The 20,521-nt window shown below is 32.6% G+C and overlaps 5 protein-coding genes across 7 annotated transcripts in view; 2 read left to right on the top strand and 3 right to left on the bottom strand.

Moving 5' to 3' along the window:
* LOC131674795 (neprilysin-2-like) overlaps positions 1–20,486 on the bottom strand; it is a 37,873-nt gene extending 17,387 nt beyond the window's left edge. The window contains exon 1 of the mRNA XM_058953620.1: positions 20,294–20,486. The gene's annotated coding sequence lies outside the window, so the exon portion shown is untranslated. The remainder of the gene's footprint in view (positions 1–20,293) is intronic.
* Positions 202–2,199, bottom strand: LOC131674798 (alpha-(1,3)-fucosyltransferase C-like). Its single transcript, XM_058953624.1, has 2 exons — positions 1,026–2,199; positions 202–847 (listed from the first exon to the last, which is right to left on the bottom strand). The coding sequence occupies exons 1-2, from the start codon at positions 1,880–1,882 to the stop codon at positions 478–480; spliced, it is 1,227 nt and encodes a 408-aa protein (XP_058809607.1). The 5' UTR covers positions 1,883–2,199; the 3' UTR covers positions 202–477.
* Positions 3,673–5,431, bottom strand: LOC131674796 (lipase 3-like). Of its 3 annotated transcripts, XM_058953622.1 has the most exons (8): positions 5,288–5,431; positions 5,220–5,230; positions 4,975–5,155; positions 4,773–4,887; positions 4,477–4,717; positions 4,238–4,393; positions 3,944–4,171; positions 3,673–3,868 (listed from the first exon to the last, which is right to left on the bottom strand). In XM_058953622.1, exons 1-8 carry the CDS (start codon positions 5,370–5,372, stop codon positions 3,716–3,718), a joined length of 1,170 nt encoding a protein of 389 aa, XP_058809605.1. In that variant the 5' UTR covers positions 5,373–5,431; the 3' UTR covers positions 3,673–3,715. The 3 variants fall into 3 exon arrangements, with proteins under 3 accessions (XP_058809605.1, XP_058809604.1, XP_058809606.1); XM_058953621.1 differs by having other exon boundaries at positions 5,220–5,431; XM_058953623.1 differs by having other exon boundaries at positions 3,944–4,128; positions 4,351–4,393; positions 5,220–5,431.
* Positions 7,374–10,770, top strand: LOC131674799 (putative ankyrin repeat protein RF_0381; the record flags this gene model as incomplete). Its single annotated transcript, XM_058953625.1, has 3 exons — positions 7,374–7,576; positions 8,318–8,440; positions 9,097–10,770. Coding segments are annotated over exons 2-3 (1,683 nt in total), but the record flags the coding sequence as incomplete, so codon positions are not given.
* LOC131674794 (lysosomal alpha-mannosidase-like) lies at positions 11,705–16,434 on the top strand. The gene is given in 18 exon segments (XM_058953615.1): positions 11,705–11,926; positions 12,288–12,390; positions 12,464–12,545; positions 12,642–12,827; positions 12,901–13,106; positions 13,174–13,310; positions 13,378–13,520; positions 13,579–13,678; positions 13,680–13,793; positions 13,865–14,058; positions 14,121–14,320; positions 14,395–14,600; positions 14,659–14,869; positions 14,943–15,060; positions 15,126–15,402; positions 15,473–15,715; positions 15,777–15,929; positions 16,004–16,434. Coding segments are annotated over 18 exon segments (3,000 nt in total). The 5' UTR covers positions 11,705–11,830; the 3' UTR covers positions 16,235–16,434.
* Positions 20,487–20,521: the final 35 nt, after the last annotated feature.

Genomic DNA, 20,521 nt, shown 5'->3' with positions numbered 1-20,521 from the left:
TTATGTTAAATTGCTATCGTAGTCATCTTTCACCAGTGTTACTCCTCATCCCAAATTCCACACGGGCGATTGACGCATTATTACTCGGCGCGTCATTTAGTCGTAGGAGCGTTCGCGCCTCGCGAATCCCCCTTTAAAAGCGGAAACGGCTGTACTCCGTTACAGTAGAAATCACAAAGAATCAAGTCAATTCCGAAAAAAGAAATTTATTCGTTCAAACTATCAAAATTATGCACGATGCAAATAAGTTCTCCAGTAAGTATGAAGTTGTCAGCGATGAATAAGAGAGATGTGATTTGAATAATAATAATTTCTTTGTACGTAAACACATTATTAATATAAAAATACTTGAAATACTTATTAACACAAGGTATTTTATCGAATATAAACATCGAGTCGACACTCACAAAGTCGTGCCAGTATTAACACTGTACAATATACAACGTCTAAAATCAAGTACCGACGCGATTCTTCGTGTCAACGTTGTAAGTATAAAGTTTTTTTCGTTGCATAATTTGAGCCTCCAGAAGATATCTGCTTAGTCAATTGATGCTGCAGAGGGCATCTCTTCATCCCATACCAATCAGATATGTCATAAGAGCGTTTTTGATAGTCAGTATTAAGCATTTCGCATAAATCACAGATAATACGTTGGCGCGAGCTAGCCACACGATACTGCTTTTTCCAATCAAAGTACTTTTTGTATTCAGACACATTATGGGATAAGTAAGCTAGATACTCGGCTAAGTCATTTGGTGTGTTGAAGTCCAACGCGTTAACGTAAGATTTTGGTGGGGCGAAACGGTTATAATTAGCACCACCGTAAACTACAGGAACCACGTTATATCTGTAATAGAATATAAACATAGATATTTATTGGCAAACATTTCAGTATAGTATCAATGGATACATCAATCGATAATAATTGACAAAGTAGACTTTGATATTCGTTTAGTGCAATGAGATCAGTGAAATGACACGTAGGTAAAAAAATGCAACAACCAGATAACCGCATAAAGACTCACTTGAGAGCATTGTAAAGCGTTTCGGTAACGTAGTCGTCGCAAAGAGAGTCTTCGAAAGCTAAGTAGAAGAAATAATTGGGCTCGACGTGAGTTTTGAAGCAGTCGGCGTCCTTGAGACAGTTGGTCGAATCGTCGGAGCACTTGCCGTATTTGTCGATAGGCGCATACTTCTCGAGTTCAGCCACGTAATTTTCACGATTGCTCGGCGTCTCGCAGTTATTACGATACCAAACCGCCAGTTTTCTCTTGGCTATGATCTTTCTAATCAATTGCTCTTCTTCTAGTTCCTCGACAATGTCCTTCTCCTCGTAGCCGCTATCAATCGTTTTCCACTTGAATTCAGTTCTGGATGGTACCGCCACCATTTGTTCCTCGGCAAGATCAATCATATCCGCGTAAGTCCAGATGATATCGCTGTTCAATTGGTAGGTCATCGTCGCGTTGAACAAGTTATTGAAACGATTGCTGATATACTGATTCGCTGGACTTTTCAAAGCAACAAACACGTACTTCTGCTCGGGTCTGCGGCTTGTGGGCAGATCCCGGTAGGTCAGCTCGTCGTGGATACCGTGGTGGAAGACGATCGCGTCGAAGCTGTCGACGCTTTGGATGAATCGACTGTGAGTGGCAAAGCAGTTGTTGAAGCGAGGACAATTTTGAGCAACATAGCCCTCGCCGAGATAGAAACTGTAGTCGCCGGAGAACTGATTCCAGTAGAGGATAGTTTTGATGTTGCCGCGACGAATGAACGCGTAGGCGGCAATGGACGAGACAGTGGCCGGGTTCAGAAAAAGTAGCGCGCACACGCACAGCGATACGACGAACGCGAACACAATGAAGGCACGCCGCGTGTTCATAATGTCCGCGACAGGCTCACGAGAATGTACTTCATTCCGCGGAGATGAGCAGGAGTGAAGTCGAATCAGCAGCAGCTGGTCGGCGAACGTCGCTCTAACAATACGTCAACCCAGTCATCGTTGTAGAACTGCAAACGGCCCAAGGCTGGTGAAAGGCAGAAGATCTGCTGTACTGTAGCAACTGTTTGTTCGCAGCTCACTCAATGCTATTGCGGAATGCGGATTCTCTCTTTCTCTCTCTCTTTCGGCGCGAGTGCGAGAGGCGCTCCTTCTCTTTCAGTCTCAAACAACTTGTTGACGTCATGTTCTAGCGCTTGCAGCAGAATCTATACCTCGCTGTGCTCCGACAACTGCTATGCTTCGATCCCTCCACACCTACTTCCCTACACATCTATGCGTACGAATTATTGCCAATGCAGTGGCTTTGCTGGTACAATCGATAGTGTAAGCAGTCTTCTCAAACTTTCAATCATTGCATATGAATCTACCTTATATGAATATTTTCTATTATACTTAAATTATCATTCTCCAAATTCATTACATAAATAATTTTAACTATGGTGCGTTTATTTTATTACCTACAAATATTATTGTATAATCTATTCCTTTCAAAAGAAATACTTTATTGTACTTGTTTTGTACAATTTTATCGAAATTATTAGCACACATTATGAAATCAGGATTAAATTTGTTGGAAATTTAGCTGAAAGTAAATAACGAGAAACGATAGTACAAGGATCTATTCATTTCATCAGGCGTTAAACATCTGAATGTTATTGGAAATCATGGATGAATAAAACTTATGTGACATAATAACAGAAATTGAAATTTCTTATCGCGTATGTTAAATATTTCAAGACATTCGACTGTATTGTTCTTTCAAAATCATAATTTTTATTGTCGTTTAAGGTCATTAAACGGTTCATTAAATTGTGGAGTACGTTACTCTTGCATGCTCAAACTTCATCCTATTATTGGTTAAAGGTAATCAAATGTTCGAGACTTGATGACTTATCTATAAAACTGTAGTCTGTAAGATCTGTTTTGATTGATTATAAAATCAATAAATTCACTTTTTTTTCTCAAAATGTTGAATTCGTTAAATTTTATTTATCTGTTTAACGTAACATTATAATATCATGGTCTTTAATAAAATGAAACAAATAAAATAGTAATTTTAATAATTACTACAAAACTGTAAAACTTATAAGAGTAACATCAATATTAAAAATAAAGGACGTAAATAACATAATTATCTTAGTGAAGAATTTGAATAGTCCTGGTCTCGGAACATGCCTTATCCGAAATTGGTGAAAGTTTTATTTCTATAATCCTATTGAAAACTCTAACTTATTTTCGAATTATTAATATCATAATCCGTGAACATTATAACGGGCATTAAAGTAGGAGTACTATATATAAAATGTAACTGATCTGCATTTCTTTGGTGATAATATTTATTTTTACATTTCACCGATATAAAACTCATTGATAGATGAGTGAAATACCTACGTCATTTCGGAAGTATAGTCATCTGATTAAATGTATCAGTCATCAGACAATCTAAGTAGATTATGTGTTGACCTAAAGATTTTGTTAGTCAATATATTTGTAAATCTAAAGTGTAGTCAATATATTTATGAAATTTAAGATGGCAACATCTAATATGACGGCTTGATGCAGACAATTCTTTGCTTATTTCTATATTTTTCGAAAAACAATTTTTTGATGATGAATATTTAATATTTAAATATTTGGTTAATAAAATATATAAATTATCTATATAATACTTTTTTATTCACTTAATATAATAACTAAATATTGAAGAAACATTCAACGATATATGTCCATCTTATCGAAAAGCACTGAGTACACTACTTCTGGAGCGTTGATTGCAAATAAATAATCTAAGTGATTGAAATTTGGATATTGAACTTTATGGTACAAAATAGTTAACGGCAAAAGATCATGTATATGTCTGACATCCTAGAAAGAATGTTTATTCACATTCTGACTAAATTTCTACTGATTTTAGGTACATGATAAGCGGATATATTTTACCTCTGCGGTCGATATTAAATCATTCTCTGACCAGAATAGACCAATTGGTACTCTCACTTTTCGTAAATCATATTCTGGCGGTTCGGGGCTATGATAAACTTCCAAATTTTTTTCAAATCCATAATCATACTTTTGAAACCTTCGGGAAGTTAGTATTTGCAGGTAATGATTCTTTATTTTATTAGCTGATGGTGTTAAGTGGTGACTAAATATTAGCGGGAACAACGTCTAAAAATGATTACTAACACCTGAGTATGACAGTTAGTTAATACAATTACAATATCTGTAACTTACATAATTAAATTGTGAAAAGTCATAACCATTATATGTGAACATGAAAAACAAACAAATATGAGAAGAAAGTAACGTGGAACTGCAGAATTCGTTAGAAAAATATTTGATAATACCTGGAGAGTATAATTCTCCACTACTGAACCGATCAACGAAAGTCTAAAAAATATTTCATCCATTATTTTTTCTCAGATTAACTATACAATCAAACATGTATGGGTTCTTTGTAACATTTCACTTACAATCGTTGAGGTAGATAAAAACGCGGTGATGCGAAGCGGCAATGCAATGTGATTGAGGAAAGCTATGGGAGCAAAACTAAACATCAAGGTGATTTTTGAAGTTATATCGGGTCTTTCCGTGGCCATAACGTAAAAAGCAGTTGTTCCCATAGAATGACCAATATAAAACAGACTACTATTCTGGTGTTTCAAGATGTACGATATTTCAGCGGGAATGTCGTAAAGCCCGATTTCGTTAAAACTGCATATGACATTAGTTATAGTAGATACTGTGGATTAAATCAAATTAGTTGTACCTAAAATTCCAAAAACCGTGATCAGAAGTTGTGTACTTCACATGACAGCTCGAATATAAGCCACCTCTGGCATTCGCCATCCAAACGTCGTAGCCTTTATTTGCTAAAAGGAATGCTAAAAAATCCTTGGTCTTATAATACTTATAATAAAAATTAATATTCCATTTGTTTGATTAATTAAAAATATTTCAACACTGCAGACCTAGAGACTTATGTTTGCCAGCAACTACCCAGTCAAGAGCAGTCGCAGAAAATCCATGATGCAAAAGTACCGGCGGTGCATTTGGTGGCCCTGGGATGCGATTGAGAGTAAGCAAATACCCATCATCCGTTAAGACTACATGATTTTCAGCGGTATAACCTTCTTTTATAATCACGTCATTCTGGAATAATGTGATTGCTATTATAACTTTATGGCGGATATATTTTTGACTAATAATATCATACTGGTGTTGTATCTGCGTATGGTAATTTCGATTTATCACCATAAATGCAATCTTGAATAGATTTACCACCTGCTATTGGTCCCTCGTATGCACTGGTAATACAAATTAGCAATTGAAAAATAATTGTGATGGGAAAACGTATAGTTGATGACATTTTGCGTGTTGCTAAATCGATATTTTGAATGGAAATATCGTAGAAGTAATAAACTCCAAGTCGACTTTGACCACTTGTTACAAGCGTTAATGTAGAAGCTAAGTTATTATCATTATCTCGTAAGTTAATTATTGAATTGGCCATAGAGGAAAAAATGGTAATTACGATAATTTTTTTTCTCCCGTCCACTTAGTATTACGACATAGAATAACTTCATAATTATATACGCAATTGAAACTATTTATAATGGTATATATGGAACCTGTTTAATAGACAAGACGATATTGTTGCAATAACCGGATTAGTTTTGATATAAAAATGTACATTAATAAAAGACCAGGTGGGCAACATTGACATCGGAAAACCGGTTTGAAACATATACGTATAAGAGCAGTTGAAATGAGCGTTCGATCAACATGATTGCAATTTATGCGCGTGCGATATTTAATTGCGACTGAAAAATTGTCAAAAAGTCAAATTTATTTTGAAAATGAAAAATGAACCTACCAAAGTTACACGTGAAAAGAAAAAGAAAAGTTACCTAGTGCCAAGTTCTTTGTCGGAAAATATAGTCAACCTGAAAATATTTGAACAAATTTTTATAGGGAGAACAAATTGTTGTAGGCAGCGATTATACGATTCAGTTACCGAAAATAGCTATGTTATTTTAAACGACAAAATATTTTCGGCCTGTACATGTGATACAAATAATACCACTGAAGAAATTAAACGTGGAGTCTTATTTTCTCAATCATCAAATCTTTTCACAAACTATTAGTCGTTCGATTGTAGTTGATTCAAATTATAAAATTATCATACGAAGACGATCCACACGATCTACTAAAAAAATGACACTTATTTTGTACTAATAGCGCGTTGTTAGTGAAATATTAATCTGTTAATATGAGGGAATATAGAAATAGAATCAAACTCAACAGAGTTATGGTTAGATTACTGAAAATCTTATTTACAGCCCTAGAAAGTTCCTTCGATTGTAACATATTAATTTATGAAAAAAATTACTTTACCACGCCTATCTGAATGTTAGAGTGAATGAAAATTATTTTAGAAGGACTTGTTACGACCTGTATTATGTAATAAATGGAGCCGATTTTCAAAAAAAGTATTTTTTCTTGTATTTCGACCGGTTTTTCGAATTTTATTAAAAAAATCAATTTATAATTTTAGAAAAACGGTTTGATAAATATGAAAAAATAATTTTTTTGAAAATTGGCTTCACTCGTTCCGTAGTATAGATCCGTATAAAGACAACGAGAATTCTCAAAATAATTACCGTTGATTCTAATGTTCAGAAAGGCATAGTAAAGTCATTTTTTTCAACAAATAAGATGTTACGATTAAGGGAACATTCTTGGGTCACTAAATAAGATTTCGGTACTCATGAGCAAGAAAATAAAAAGCTCGTATCGAGTCCTTTAAGATAAAAAAATTTTTGTGATACCTTTGTTAAGACGATTTTTATAGGCCAAGAAACAAAACTTTATATATTCACTATTTAACACCGACTGGTTCCCTTAAGTATTCTGTTTATCTGCATAATACGTATACATACCAATTCCTAACTCGTAATAACTATATTTTTTATTATTCATTATTCTAAAAATATTAATCAATTGACATTAGTATGAAGCGTTAATAAATTAACAGAGAAGTACATTGTACCTGCGAAAGACGATAGGAAGCTTATTAATGTTCAATAAACGGAAATATTACGTTGGTTTTGTTTAACAAATCCTAGATAGTCCGAAAAATTGTATTTCTTAAGTTTAAATTATAAATAATATATAAACAATATGTACTGGTCTCAATCCATCTGAATGATTAAGAACTACACATACTTTCAAAACTTGCGCCATGCACCACCAGCTGCTGTTGCTGCGCGCGCATATTTAAGGCATAGTGTTTCGTGATACTATAGTACTGATGATAATGTCAAGCGAGGCTTGGCGTTGAGTTTCGATTGTTTGGTTTGCGTGCAGTGATTTTTTATGTCCACCACGTTTGTAAATATTACTATTAAATATCATTATTGGAATAATGGATACAGTTTATTTACACCACATAGATAATTTTTTACTTTCTTAAAGTAAACATGTGCACTTCAAGAAATTTATCATAGTTCTAGATAATGAACTATTTTTTAGGTTACATTAATATCTGAACTGAACATTGCATAATTAAATGTAAGTAAATTTTATTTTGCACAATTGAAAAGACACAATCAATGACCGCTGAATATTATAACGGGTAGAGGTTTCTTTCTTATTGTTGCACGATCATGAACGATAGGGTTGGATTTGTGAAATACATACGTTTAGGCGATAATTAACAGCGTATTTACTTTATTAATTCAAAATGAGAAAGGGACTGTATGTGCGCATGCGACTACTGTCTGAACTAAAATACATCCAACTCGTGCCAAATTTACCCTGGTGCGCATTTTGCCGAATTATTCTCGTGGAAGTGCACATGCAGGTGTAAGAACGTAGGAATCGTTAGAAAAAACGGAAAATGGATTCGAGCGATTCTTACAAGGGTTTATTCGTGACGATATCAATAATCCGAACATTATAGATAATATTTATATCATTTAATTCAGATATAGTAAAAACTATAGTTGGCTCTATAAAATTACTAATAATATCAATAGCAATAACTTTCCGTACGCTACGGTATTTTGGAAAATTTTGGAAAAGTTTATTATATCAATATATTATATAAGTTTAATATCAATTAAAAAATTCAAAATTAAATTATTCAGTGTAATTTAGAAATATCCAGATTATGTATGCAGATATATAATTCAAAACTCCTTCATTATAGTTATTTGAAAAATTTACAAAGCAATTGTTAGTATTTCATTTCATAATTTTTATATAAGAAATCGTATCGAATTTAGACAGAGAAAAATGTTCGTTTAAAAGTGATCTGCATTGTCTGTTACAGAAACTGTAGAAATGATGCAGAACGTAGACTCGTGTTGAGAAAATATAGACTAATAATATTTAATTTATCCAAAATCAGTTTTTTAATATACCATGGATTTAGTGAGTATACAATAAATTATATATATTTTTTACAATATTTTAATGAATTTCAGTAATATTGTTATTTTTTTTTATATTTATAAAAATAAATTTTCAAATAACAAAAATCTAAATTAATTTTAATGTTTTGAGAATTTCTTTACTTTTAAAGTATCAAATGATTATTGCATTTAGCCACGCGGAGATGGTTTATTTAGATATATTATTTTGTATATGCAATACTAAATGTCTAGTGATTATTTCAAGCATTGCCTGATATTCGTCCGTTTATTTATTGTCCAAGAAAATTTCGTTTATATCTCAAAATCAATTTAAGGATCCTCTAGAATTTAATAAAAATTCATTCATAAATTAGTTTGGAAGCATTAGTTAAATTCATAATTTACGATAATTAATGTGTGATGTACATTTCTTTCAATTTAACTGAAATATAAATCTATCATTTATTCATCATTTAAAATCCGTTAAACTTTTGAAACAGGATAACATTTTCAGTAGTTTTAATTAACCTCGAATGTACGCACAACCAATGTTTTTGTATTGTCAATTTTCTCGAATTTTTTGAATTGATAACTTTGTAAATATGTTAACTTTTTGGATTAAATACATTCCATGCAATATCAATCTACCAATACCAATATTTTTTCCGATTACAGTACTGTTTCATTAATGGCAAAAAGTTAATTCATTCAGCATTAATCATGGCCTTAAAAAGTGAAGATAAAGCTTACTTAAAGAAGAAATTAAAAGGGGTTATCTTTGGCAGTGTAATTGATGATACAGGATCGACTCTTCTTCACGAAGCTGCTTATTCTGGCAGTCCAGTTGCAGTTGACTACTTAATAAATTCTGGATGTCAAATAGACGCCCAAAAGGACGATGGCTCAACTCCATTAATGTTGGCTGTGGCGAGAACTCAAGTTAAAAACGTAGAATTGTTGCTCGACGCTAACGCCGACATTCATAAAATTCATGACAGTACCGGCCAAAATGCATTGCAAATGGCTTTAAAATCTTATAATAGTTCCGAAACATTAAGGATCATGAAGATGTTTCTTGTTAAAACAAAAAAAATTTGTCTCTCTAATGAAGAGCTAGCAGATATTTTATTGAGCTCTAACTGTGTTTTAGATCGAATTATGTATTTAGGTAATTCAAATTTAACGAAAGTAATACTCGATCGTGGTTTTAATGTTAATGTGAAAAATTCCGAGACTGGTAACACTGCCTTGCACATAGCTGCAAAATTAAATGATGTGAAAAACGTTTCGATGCTATTGCAGTATAAAGCTGATGTGAATGCAGTGAACGCCGTTGACCAAGTACCGTTCACGTATCACATTATTCACAGGAAGGTACAAAACTTAGTAATCATGTATAATATAATTCCCGAAGACATAAACTGGACGAGTCCAGACAAAGAAGACCCCCGGAGACTTAAACTCTACCCAATATTCGCTAATGGTACCGAAGAAACGATAAATCTGTTTATTAAAAAGTTTAAGGTTAATTTCAAGGTACGAGACCACTGTGGTAGAACAGCTTTACACTACTTGTCTTTTAACAACAACAGAAAAGCTCTGAAACCGTTGCGGTACATAAATTTTGATATAAACGCTAGTGATATTAACGGGGAAACTGCATTGCACGTCGCGGCAAGGCAAGAGGCATCGTACGTTTTGGAATTTTTGCTAGACAAGAAGGCAGATGTCAATGCATTAGATAACAATGGCTATTCACCTTTATTTCACGCAATTCATAAAAAAGGAAAGACATCGCGTCGTGTATGGTGCGTCAATCTTCTCATGCAGCATCATGCCGATGCGCAAATCATATCTGAAAGTAATGAAACGGTCATTCAAATGTGTATTGAATTGAAAAATTATAATTTGGCCGAACCTATTTTAGCACATCTTGCAATATTAGATGAATTCGGTACACCCATCAATGAAATCATTCAACAACAGATCGACTCAGTAAAGAGACTTAGAGACTTTTATAAATCGTGTACGCGACAATTAGCAAGAATGAAAGAGGATGTGATTTTTGAAAACAAGACATTATTCGATTTTTTAGCTGAAAGACAAGAAGAAAAAATCTTTCAATATGTACGTAGACCAGAAGTTGTTGAAAAATTTAGACGCAACACGTTTAATTCAAGTTCATACTATTGTAATTTATTAAGATATCGTTATGATAAGGCTGTAATGACGAATAAATTAAGAAAGAAAGCTGCTTCGATAATTAGTGGAATTATAGGCCGTTTTGACTCAAATCATATTGCCATGCAAGCAATAATTGAATACTTAGACTTTTATGATTTAAAAAAATTTCGATAAAATTGTCAATTTTAAAAAAACATTGATTATTTGCACTTTCGAAATTAATAAATACTACTGGAAATGTTATCGTATTTATAATATTTGGAACGGTTTGCTCTATACATTTTCATAAAATTTATTATCAAATTGTACAGCTTGTGTTGTAAATAGAAGTTTTATGTGCTATGTTAATCTGTGTATGTGGATATTTCATTGCAGTCGTTTAAACGATAAAAAGTAATTAGAAATAGCGAAATAAAGTAAATTATAGATAGTTGAATAAAAATACTTTGATATTATAAATCAAATTTTGTTTTGCATCGTTAAATAATCTGATAATTCACTCAAATAAGTCACTTTATATCGTTTCTATAGATTATTAAATTGACATATGTTGTAAGATAAGATATATTTTTACATTTTATTTATTATATTTTCATAATAAAATTATCATGATACAATTTATATTCTCATGATTTTAATACCTTCTTATAAAAATCTTTTGTAAACCTTTAAAAAAACGCATCTACACATGAAATAGCTTGTGTGTGTGTGCGCGTGCGTGCGTGTGCGTACGTGTGTATGGGTGTGTGTGTGTGTGCATGTGTGTGTGTGGTTTTTATTTCTAAATCTGACTATTTTTATTTATATTTATAAAATAAACCAATTAACCAAATATTACTGTTTCACGAAGATTACTGTTATTATTATTATTAAATCCTTCTATAAATTATTTTTTAAACTAATTATGTAATTTATATACGATGTTACAGTTATTAAAGCTTCCAAATGACAAATGAATCAAAAGTTGAATTGAAAATTGATCGATGCACTTATGAAAAAAGGATAGCTATATAGTCATATATATATACGTATGCGTACTTGAAGGTTCATAATAATCTGAGCTGGTGGATGAATAAGCGTGAATTCTTCTCTGCGTTGTCCACTATCGCAGCACTCTTATGTCTTATCGATAATGTATGCGTGCCTGGAATGCCCAAGCGTATATATATACAAATACACGCAGAACTGAAGTGGCTTTTAGTCTCTTACATGCTACTGCTTTGAAATGAAGCTTAAATTTACTTTACTACTCGTTATCAAACTTTGCTGGGCTATCAATTTATACAAAGATGAGGAACTTCAATTTCGATGCGGCTACGAAGTGAGTATTTATATTTTTTAAGAAATCAGCGTTGCGTTAATGATTCAACTGTCCAGTGAAGACTAACATTGTTACTTAAATAGATGCTTTCTATTTCTGACCAATATTTCCATCATTTCGTTCATGAGCGCGACAGCTGATTTTTCGGTTCTCATATAAATTAATATTACACATTTATAGAACACCTTAATTATTTGTGCGATATTTAAAATCATTTATAAGAATAGAATTATCAAATATCGGATATACGTTAGAATGTTAAACAATAATAAAATGAGGATAATCATCTGAATTATTTTGTCATAGTGTAGTATTTTGTAAATAACAACAAGTATGCGTGATGGTATATTTATGATTATAGACCTGTACGAAAAGTGATACCGACAAATTAAACATCCATTTTGTGTCCCACTCGCACGATGATGTTGGCTGGCTGAAAACGGTCGACCAATATTATTTTGGTGGTAATATTTCAAATGCTCGTGAAAAATTACAAATTTATTAAAGAAAATAATAAACAATCAATTATTTCACAAGGTCGCATGAACATTCAAGTGGCTGGCGTGCAGTACATCATTGATAGCGTTGTCGATTCGCTTTTAAAAGATTCTAACCGAAGGTAAGTGGTGGTTACAGCTTAATAATTAATAGATCAGTTATTTGAAAATATTAGTACTAATTAATAAATACATTTTTAACAAGTCATATCGTTTAGATTTATTCAAGTAGAAACCGCATTTTTGTGGAAATGGTGGCAGCGTCAAGATGACGAAAGGAAACAAGCCATGAGAAATCTGATAAACGAGGGCCGTCTCGAGATCATTGGCGGAGGTTGGAGTATGAACGATGAGGCTGCTACTCATTACCAGTCCTTAATCGACCAATACACATGGGGTTTCAGGTTCTTATGCTGTTCATTGTTAATCTATAATATTGCTGTACCTGTAGAAATAATATTGCAATTAATTGTGCAGACGCCTCAACGACACTTTTGGTGAATGCGCTCGTCCCAAGATCGGTTGGCAGATTGATCCGTTTGGCCATTCCCGCGAACAAGCATCGATTTTCGCTCAGCTTGGTTTTGACGGCATGTTATTGAACCGTATCGATTACCAAGATAAAGAGCAGCGACTCCAAAATAAAACCATGGAATTTATCTGGGAAGCAAATCCGAGTTTGGGTAAAGAGAAAACAAGCTGATATAATAAAATTGCCTGTTGCTCTTGATTATAATACCCTGATTTTAGGTCAGCGCGGAAATTTATTTACGACGGTATTATACAATCATTACTCAGCACCTCCAGGATTTTGTTTCGATATTCTGTGCCGTGACGAGCCGATGATAGATGATACCGAGAGTCCAGACTTTAACATCGATAAAAAGGTACAGCATGAAATGGTGGCAGTTGTCAGAAGTAACATTGATCGTGTAATTCTGTATTTCGTAACAGGTTAAAGCATTTTTGGAGTTCGCTGACAAGCAAGCAATAGCATACCAAACGAATAATATAATAATAACAATGGGCGGTGATTTTAATTACTTGAATGCGGAAATGTATTTTACTAATTTAGATAAATTGATTAGGTACTGTAAGTTTACTGAACTAACTAACTAAGCATAAAATTGTTTAACTCAATTTAATAATTCACAGTGGAATAAACAAACTAAATGGTAAACAATATAAAGCTTTCTATTCAACACCATCATGCTACTTGAAAGCTGTAAATGAGCAAAACTTGACTTGGCCGACGAAAAAACGACGATTTCTTTCCATATGCCAGCGATTTTCACTCTTTTTGGACGGGCTACTTCACATCCAGGCCCGCTCTTAAGTTCTTCGAGAGGATGGGAAACAACTTTTTGCAGGTGAGCAGCAATCTTGTAATGTTTGAGATTTACAAAAGGATTATATTCATTGTTCTAAACTAATAATGCAGGTGGTTAAACAATTGTCGTCTCTAAGCAAAACAGTCGACAGTTACGAGTTACAACTATTTCGTGAAGCCATGGGTGTGATGCAGCACCACGACGCTGTGTCCGGTACGGAAAAGCAACATGTAGCTGAAGATTACGCTCGACTTTTACATCACAGCGTGAAAAACGGAGAACGACTAGCTTCTGATGCCTTACGGTAGTAATCTATTAATTTTTTAACATTCATGCAACAATAAATGTTCTGATTAATAATTGTAGCAAACTGATGAGCAAGAATAATACTAACAATAACAAACTAGTACTTCATTCATGTCTCTTATTCAACATCAGCTCGTGCGAATATACGAGTGCTAATTCGAAATTCGTCGTGACAGTATATAATCCGACAAGTCAACCGCTTAATACATACGTTCGTGTGCCAGTTCAACAATTGCAATATAGCGTCAAAGATTTTAATGGTTTCTTGAAAATAAATTACAATATTCTAGCATATAATATAGTTATAATGATAACTTTCTGATGTAATTCACAGGAAAAATACTCTTGAATCAAATTTTACCAATACCGGAACAAGTTCAAAAGATTCCTGGAAGATTAAGCCCAGCTACGCATGAATTAGTTTTTCAAGCGCACAATATTTCTGCTCTTGGTTATCAGTCTTTTTATGTGAGTATGAAATTTAGCAGATCCAGTGAGGTCGAATTCAATCAATACAATGAACAATTCATCAATAGACAGGTATGTACAATAATTATTCATCAAATCTGAAATAAAATACAGTAATATTTTTTTATAGCAATATAAGATTTTTGTCAATCAACATGGTAGAGTGTCGGTCGAAACGCCGACCGACATCAAATACGAACAGTCCTTTCAATACTACGAAGGTATTGAAGGTAACAATCGTGTGCCGATTAATCGATCCTCGGGTGCCTATATTTTTAGACCAAGACATGATCACGCTAAAGCCATGCCCTTCACAGGAAACTCTGTCTCAGTTTTCAAAGGTACCGATGGTTGGAGAAGTTGAAAAAAAAACAATTTGTTAACGTCTCATTTGTGACTTACTTACTGTCATAGGACCATTAGTTCAAGAGATTCATCAAGTAATTAATAAATGGACGAGCCAGGTTGTCCGATTATACAACGACGAGGAACACGTAGAGTTCGAGTGGCTGGTTGGGCCAATTCCTATCGAGTAAATAAAAAACTTTTCAGCTATTTGTTATACATAAAATCAATACCATATTAATTGATTTTTAGAGATAAAATTGGTAAGGAAGTTACCATAAAGTATTCTAGTAACTTGAAGAACAATGATGAGTTCTATACTGATAGTAACGGACGTGGGATGCTCAAACGCAAACTCAATTATAGATCGACTTGGAAACTGAAACTTAACGAAACAATCTCTGGTAATTACTATCCAATCAATTCTAAAATTAGTATTATGGATCAGCAAAAAAATCGTCGCCTAAGTGTCCTTAATGATCGCGCTCAGGGTGGAACGAGTTTGAAAGAGGGAGACATTGAACTAATGGTAATTAGTTTAATCAATTAACGATGAAAAATATAGTAGAATGTGTAATAAAATTTTGTTTCGTCGATAGATTCATCGAAGACTTCTGCACGACGACGCTTTTGGAGTTGACGAGGCGCTAAACGAAACCGCCTACGGTCAAGGGTTGGTAGTTCGAGGTCGGCATATTCTCATTGCTGGTAGCTTATTGAATTATAATGAACTCATCTTACTGGAGAAAGAAGAAACGATCAGGCTGTCTTTACGTCCATGGCTATTCATATCACCAACAACATACTCTTTTGAGCAATGGAAACAGCATTATAACATGAAGGTAGGTATTGAATAGTTCAGTTTTTGATATTATTAAAACTAAATATGACGAAATAATTTAGAGCAGAGATAGCGTTATTGGCAAACTACCGAAAAATATTAGAATACTTAGTCTTGAACCGTGGAAGGATCAACATATTTTGCTTCGACTCGAACACATTTTCGAAGCAACTGATTCGTCCAAGTATTCCGTTCCTACTACTGTTGATTTCAACGTGAGTAAATAGTGAAATTTTATTTATTACTAAATAATTTACTTATGTGTCTACTATAATGCAAATTGATACAGCTACTCTTCCCCGACATTGATGTATTCGCTACTGAGATGACGCTTGGAGCTAATCAACAAATAGATAATAATGTACGATTAGAATGGAATGCTCAAAATAATGAAATTCCTAACGCTGGAAAGCAATCAGACAATACCAATATGAGATTCATCAGACGAGTGATCATGAAGCCAATGGAAATTAGGACATTTGTCATACGAATGTCTCCTCGCATGAAAGCCAGATCGTGAAATACTTGTTTTCATTCATCTTCATGAATTTAATAAGTAAACATTGTAAAACTTATGAATGAAATTTTATTTTTTCATTATTGCTTAAAAATATTATAATTTCTATACTATAACAAACTCAACTTATGGTTACTCCTTTCCTTTACTCCACCAAATTTAATTCCAGTCATGACACGACTTAAGATATATAATATCATTGATTTTCCGTTTTTTTCTTCATTTATCACAAAGAAATTGATCGATGCGTTTTAATTTTCATCTCTTTATCATTTTTAACAATAATGTATGTATATTCAATAAAAATCCGAATCTTATATTCTGTAATTGGTCATAAATTTAACTTCATGTTGTAACTTATTTCTATCTAATTTTGTAAAGAATGGCTTTGTCGAAAGAAATAGTTATGGTCTTGTTAAGCAGTTCCATAACTTACGGCATTATTGCGCGCGAGCTATAAGCGAGTGCCAGCTTAAGTGGGCCGATCATCGAAAGACTTAAGAGATATGACAGGATATGTCTGCGGGCCTGCTTTTATTTATATAGGTAAGAGATTTTTCCTATAAGAGAAGTTGCTATTTTGCATATGCAATGAATGAAATTAAAATGGGTGATGAAAGAAAAGGTATAAACTTTTCATTATTTGCTTATAAATCCTAATTAATTTTTTAAAATTAATTCAACAAAATTATAATACTTTGATTAATGCTAATGTTAAAACGTAACATACTGTCTTGCTTCCCTTATAGTTTTCTTAAATGATAAAATTTGTAATAATGGAAAAAAGGGACAACCTGGGAAAAGGGAGATTTTGAATCCTGTTACGTTAGATAATTTAATAATGTTATTTAACGTTTGTTGTATTAATGCTTGGCTGGTTTTGATATTTTTGCCTTTAATGAAGAATGTCCAATCATCAGCGAAGGCGGTGCATGAAGTCAGTGGTTGAATATACTTAGTTAGTTTATTTATTATAATTAGGAAGATAGTGACACTAATTACTGCACCTCGTGGTACTCCATTTTCTATATATATATTATCGGATAAGTTGTTGTTGATTTTGACTCTAATGGATCTACTATTTAGGAAATTTTTAATAAAGTAATATATATTTCCAGTGAGTTTCAGTTTAACCAGGATTTCTAGCACTTTTTGTTTCCAGATAAGATCGTAAGCTTTTTTTCATATCAAGACCCACAACTACTAGATGTTGTTTATTGTTAAGGGCTTCGCATATATTTGATTCTAATGCTACTAGGCAGTCTGTTGTAGAACGACCTTCTCTGAATCCACTTTAGAAGTTGGAAATCATTTGGTTTTTTTCTAGGTACCATGGAAGTGTTTTATTTATAATCTTTTCCATTATTTTGCATAGACAGCAGGTTAGTGCAATTGATCTGTAGCTATCTTTATTGAGTTTATCTTTACCTGGTTTCAAGACTCGCACAACATATGCCTGTTGCCATTTAGTCGGAAATACTTTTTTTCCCCAGATTATGTTAAATACTTTAACAATGCTTTCTAGTGCTTCCTGTGGTAATTGTTTGAGAAGTATATTTGGTATTCGGTCTGGTCCAGGGCTTGTATTTTTACTCTTTGTTAGTGCTTCTTTTAGTTCTGAGATTTTTATTGGTTTATCGATTTCGCTGTGTTTGGCTGAGCCTTCTTCTGAGGTCCTGTTCTTATGTTTTTTTGTATTCACGAAATTCTAAATTGTAGTTGTTATCACTAGAGTTATTTGCGAATTTGTTGGCAAAGATGTTTGCTATTTTTATTGGGTCATTTATAATGTGTCCGGATTCCATCAAATAGGTGATTGGTTGTTTGTTTTTTCCTTCGATTGACTTTATTTTATTCCAAATTTCTTTAATAGGTTGTTAATTATTTATTTTCTGTAGAAATTTTAGCATTTGGGGAGGTTCTATGACTTAATCAATAGCATCCCTATTTAGATTTTCGAATAGATCAAAGGCACATTTAACTACCAGATTTAGTTAGACCCTTTCAAAATCATATTAAAATTACATTAATATAGTAAAAAGTATTACCATTTCATTTTTTCAGAATGAAGCATTATTTGGTAATTGTATAAACATACATAAGCATAAATATTTATATAGTCTTGATTCAGGTTGTGAAGAAGTAGTTGCAGTCACTTACAGTTCGATTAACCACGTGCATCCGAATATCTTGTCATAGCTTGCATTTTTTTACCGACTTCACAGAGAAAGATATTCTATTTTCACATTAATTGTGATTTATGTATATTTTATTTATTATATTCTGGATTAACCTTCAAAACAGTAAGGTTGTAACACATGTCTTTTGAGAAAGATCATGAATGTCGGCATTTGATTTGAATTTTTGTTATAATAAAATTGTATATTTTTTTGAGAAAACTTTCTACATAATTTTATGCTTGATGCTTTAATGTATAAAATAAAAAGATGTTTAATCAAAGCTAATATAGCCAAATTCGTTTGTAATCCATACACAACATATAAAACTTGTGCAAGATATGCATAAAACTTGTACAAATTTTATAAATATCTTATATGCACATTTTATACAGATTTTAAACATGTCTTGTATTAACATTGTACGAGTTTTGTAAACAGGAAGAATTTTCTCAATAAAATAATTAATAGATATTTTCATTATGAAATGAATTTTCATTGTTCTAAAATATATACTAAACAATTTTGCTTTGGTGAATGATAATGAGATAATATGTTTCAAATTTATTTTAATATAGACTTATATTATTTTTATTTTATTTTATTTTTATATTTTTTTTCCGACCTTAAAAGGGAGCTAATTCTGGGGCGCAGCCATGTTGATGAGTTTTCTATTCGGAGCGTGATTGGTTGGGAACGTGATGGCAACGTGAGCGCGAAATGACGAAAGAGTGGGGGCATGAGAGATTAGAACACGTTAATTGACTTGAAGTTGGAATGGAATGAAACAGTTGGAACTTAAAACAAAAAAGTATGAAAAGAAATAAGAGAGTTCTTCAGGGCTTTGAAAAAAAGAGCATAGTTTGTGGTCGACACAAAAAAAAGAGAGATGGTGGTCATCGAAAAGAGAGAGAAAGAAGTTGTAACTAGCCGCACAGATCTTATTAATATGGATGTAACAGAAATAGATAATACAATAGGGTTGCAAGTATTGGTGTTAATGGATTATTTTTATCTAAACGGACGGAATCCAAATGAACGTCAATATTATTATTTTAAAATCCCTTAGCATTGCGTTTTTAAAAATATTGCAGTTGACAGAAATAAAATAAATAGGCCGATCAAAAGAAAGAAAATATTAAACGTATTGTACGTATAAACACAGTTGATGTAAGTCAATTTGAATTGTTTCATTTTTTAATTTTACTAGTTATAATTAGAGTAAAAAGAGCTACAAATTTAAACAAGTTAAAAACAGTAAATGGAGAACTTAATGAAACTTTTTCATCATTTTGTTTCGTTCACCAAAGCAAAATTGATTAGTATATATCACATTACAAAGAAAATTCTTTTCATAATTAAAATATTTATTAATTATTTTATCGAAAAAATTCTTAATTATTACAAAATTCATACAATATTTGTACAAAATTTGTTCATAAACTGTATAAAATGCGTATAAGATATGTACAAGATTTGTACAAGTTTTGTATACGTCTTGAACAAATATTATATAAATCTTGTATGTATTTCTACACAATTTTGTACGTGATTTTTGTAAGAATTGCGCGGAAAAATTCTGTATGTTTATATCCAGTGGGGTTGTCGGTATACGCCATGTACATACCGTAAACTTACACGTGTCCAGGCGACTAACATATTATATTACTTACGAATTTAATTTATATCTTAATATTTTGTTGATTCAGCTTGAAACAGTTATCTACCATACAATTCAGACAAATTTAAATGATGGAAGAAAAGTTAACCTTATATTAGCATTGAAATCCTCAGTTAGATTCGAGCTATTAAGGCTCCTTAAAAGTTTTTATATTTTTGGTGAAGATGTTTTCAAGTTAGGTGCAGTTAAAAAGGTGGTAATTACCTGCACAAAGTGGTACTGGTGACAATTGTATCTTTGTAATGCTTCGATGCTATACTGCTGTAATTGTCAGCTTACGTCTCGCGTGATAAGCCACAAATACTTGAGGCTGGATTAGCGGCAAATACAGTCTAGTACGTAGTCATCATGATCCTCTCCACTAGATCTAGGTGGAATTGAATTCTATACAGCCAGACAGACTCCTCGCACTTAAATCACTTATTCACCGAT

This window comes from Phymastichus coffea, unplaced genomic scaffold (assembly GCF_024137745.1).
Source record: "Phymastichus coffea isolate CEN01 unplaced genomic scaffold, Cenicafe_Pcof_1.1 PCOF00305, whole genome shotgun sequence".
Classification (NCBI taxonomy): Eukaryota; Metazoa; Arthropoda; class Insecta; order Hymenoptera; family Eulophidae; genus Phymastichus; species Phymastichus coffea.
This window is presented reverse-complemented; position numbering and strand designations above follow the sequence as displayed.

Excerpts from the sequence above, each read along its gene's own strand:
- LOC131674796 (XM_058953621.1), bottom strand. The coding sequence starts at position 5,372 with ATGTCATCAACTATACGTTTTCCCATCACAATTATTTTTCAATTGCTA. Across the intron at positions 5,156-5,219 it reads CATACGCAGATACAACACCA|AATGACGTGATTATAAAAGA; the intron begins GTATGATATTAT and ends ACATTATTCCAG. Across the intron at positions 4,718-4,772 it reads CACGGTTTTTGGAATTTTAG|TTTTAACGAAATCGGGCTTT; the intron begins GTACAACTAATT and ends TGTCATATGCAG.
- LOC131674798 (XM_058953624.1), bottom strand. The coding sequence starts at position 1,882 with ATGAACACGCGGCGTGCCTTCATTGTGTTCGCGTTCGTCGTATCGCTG. Across the intron at positions 848-1,025 it reads ACGCTTTACAATGCTCTCAA|ATATAACGTGGTTCCTGTAG; the intron begins GTGAGTCTTTAT and ends ATTCTATTACAG.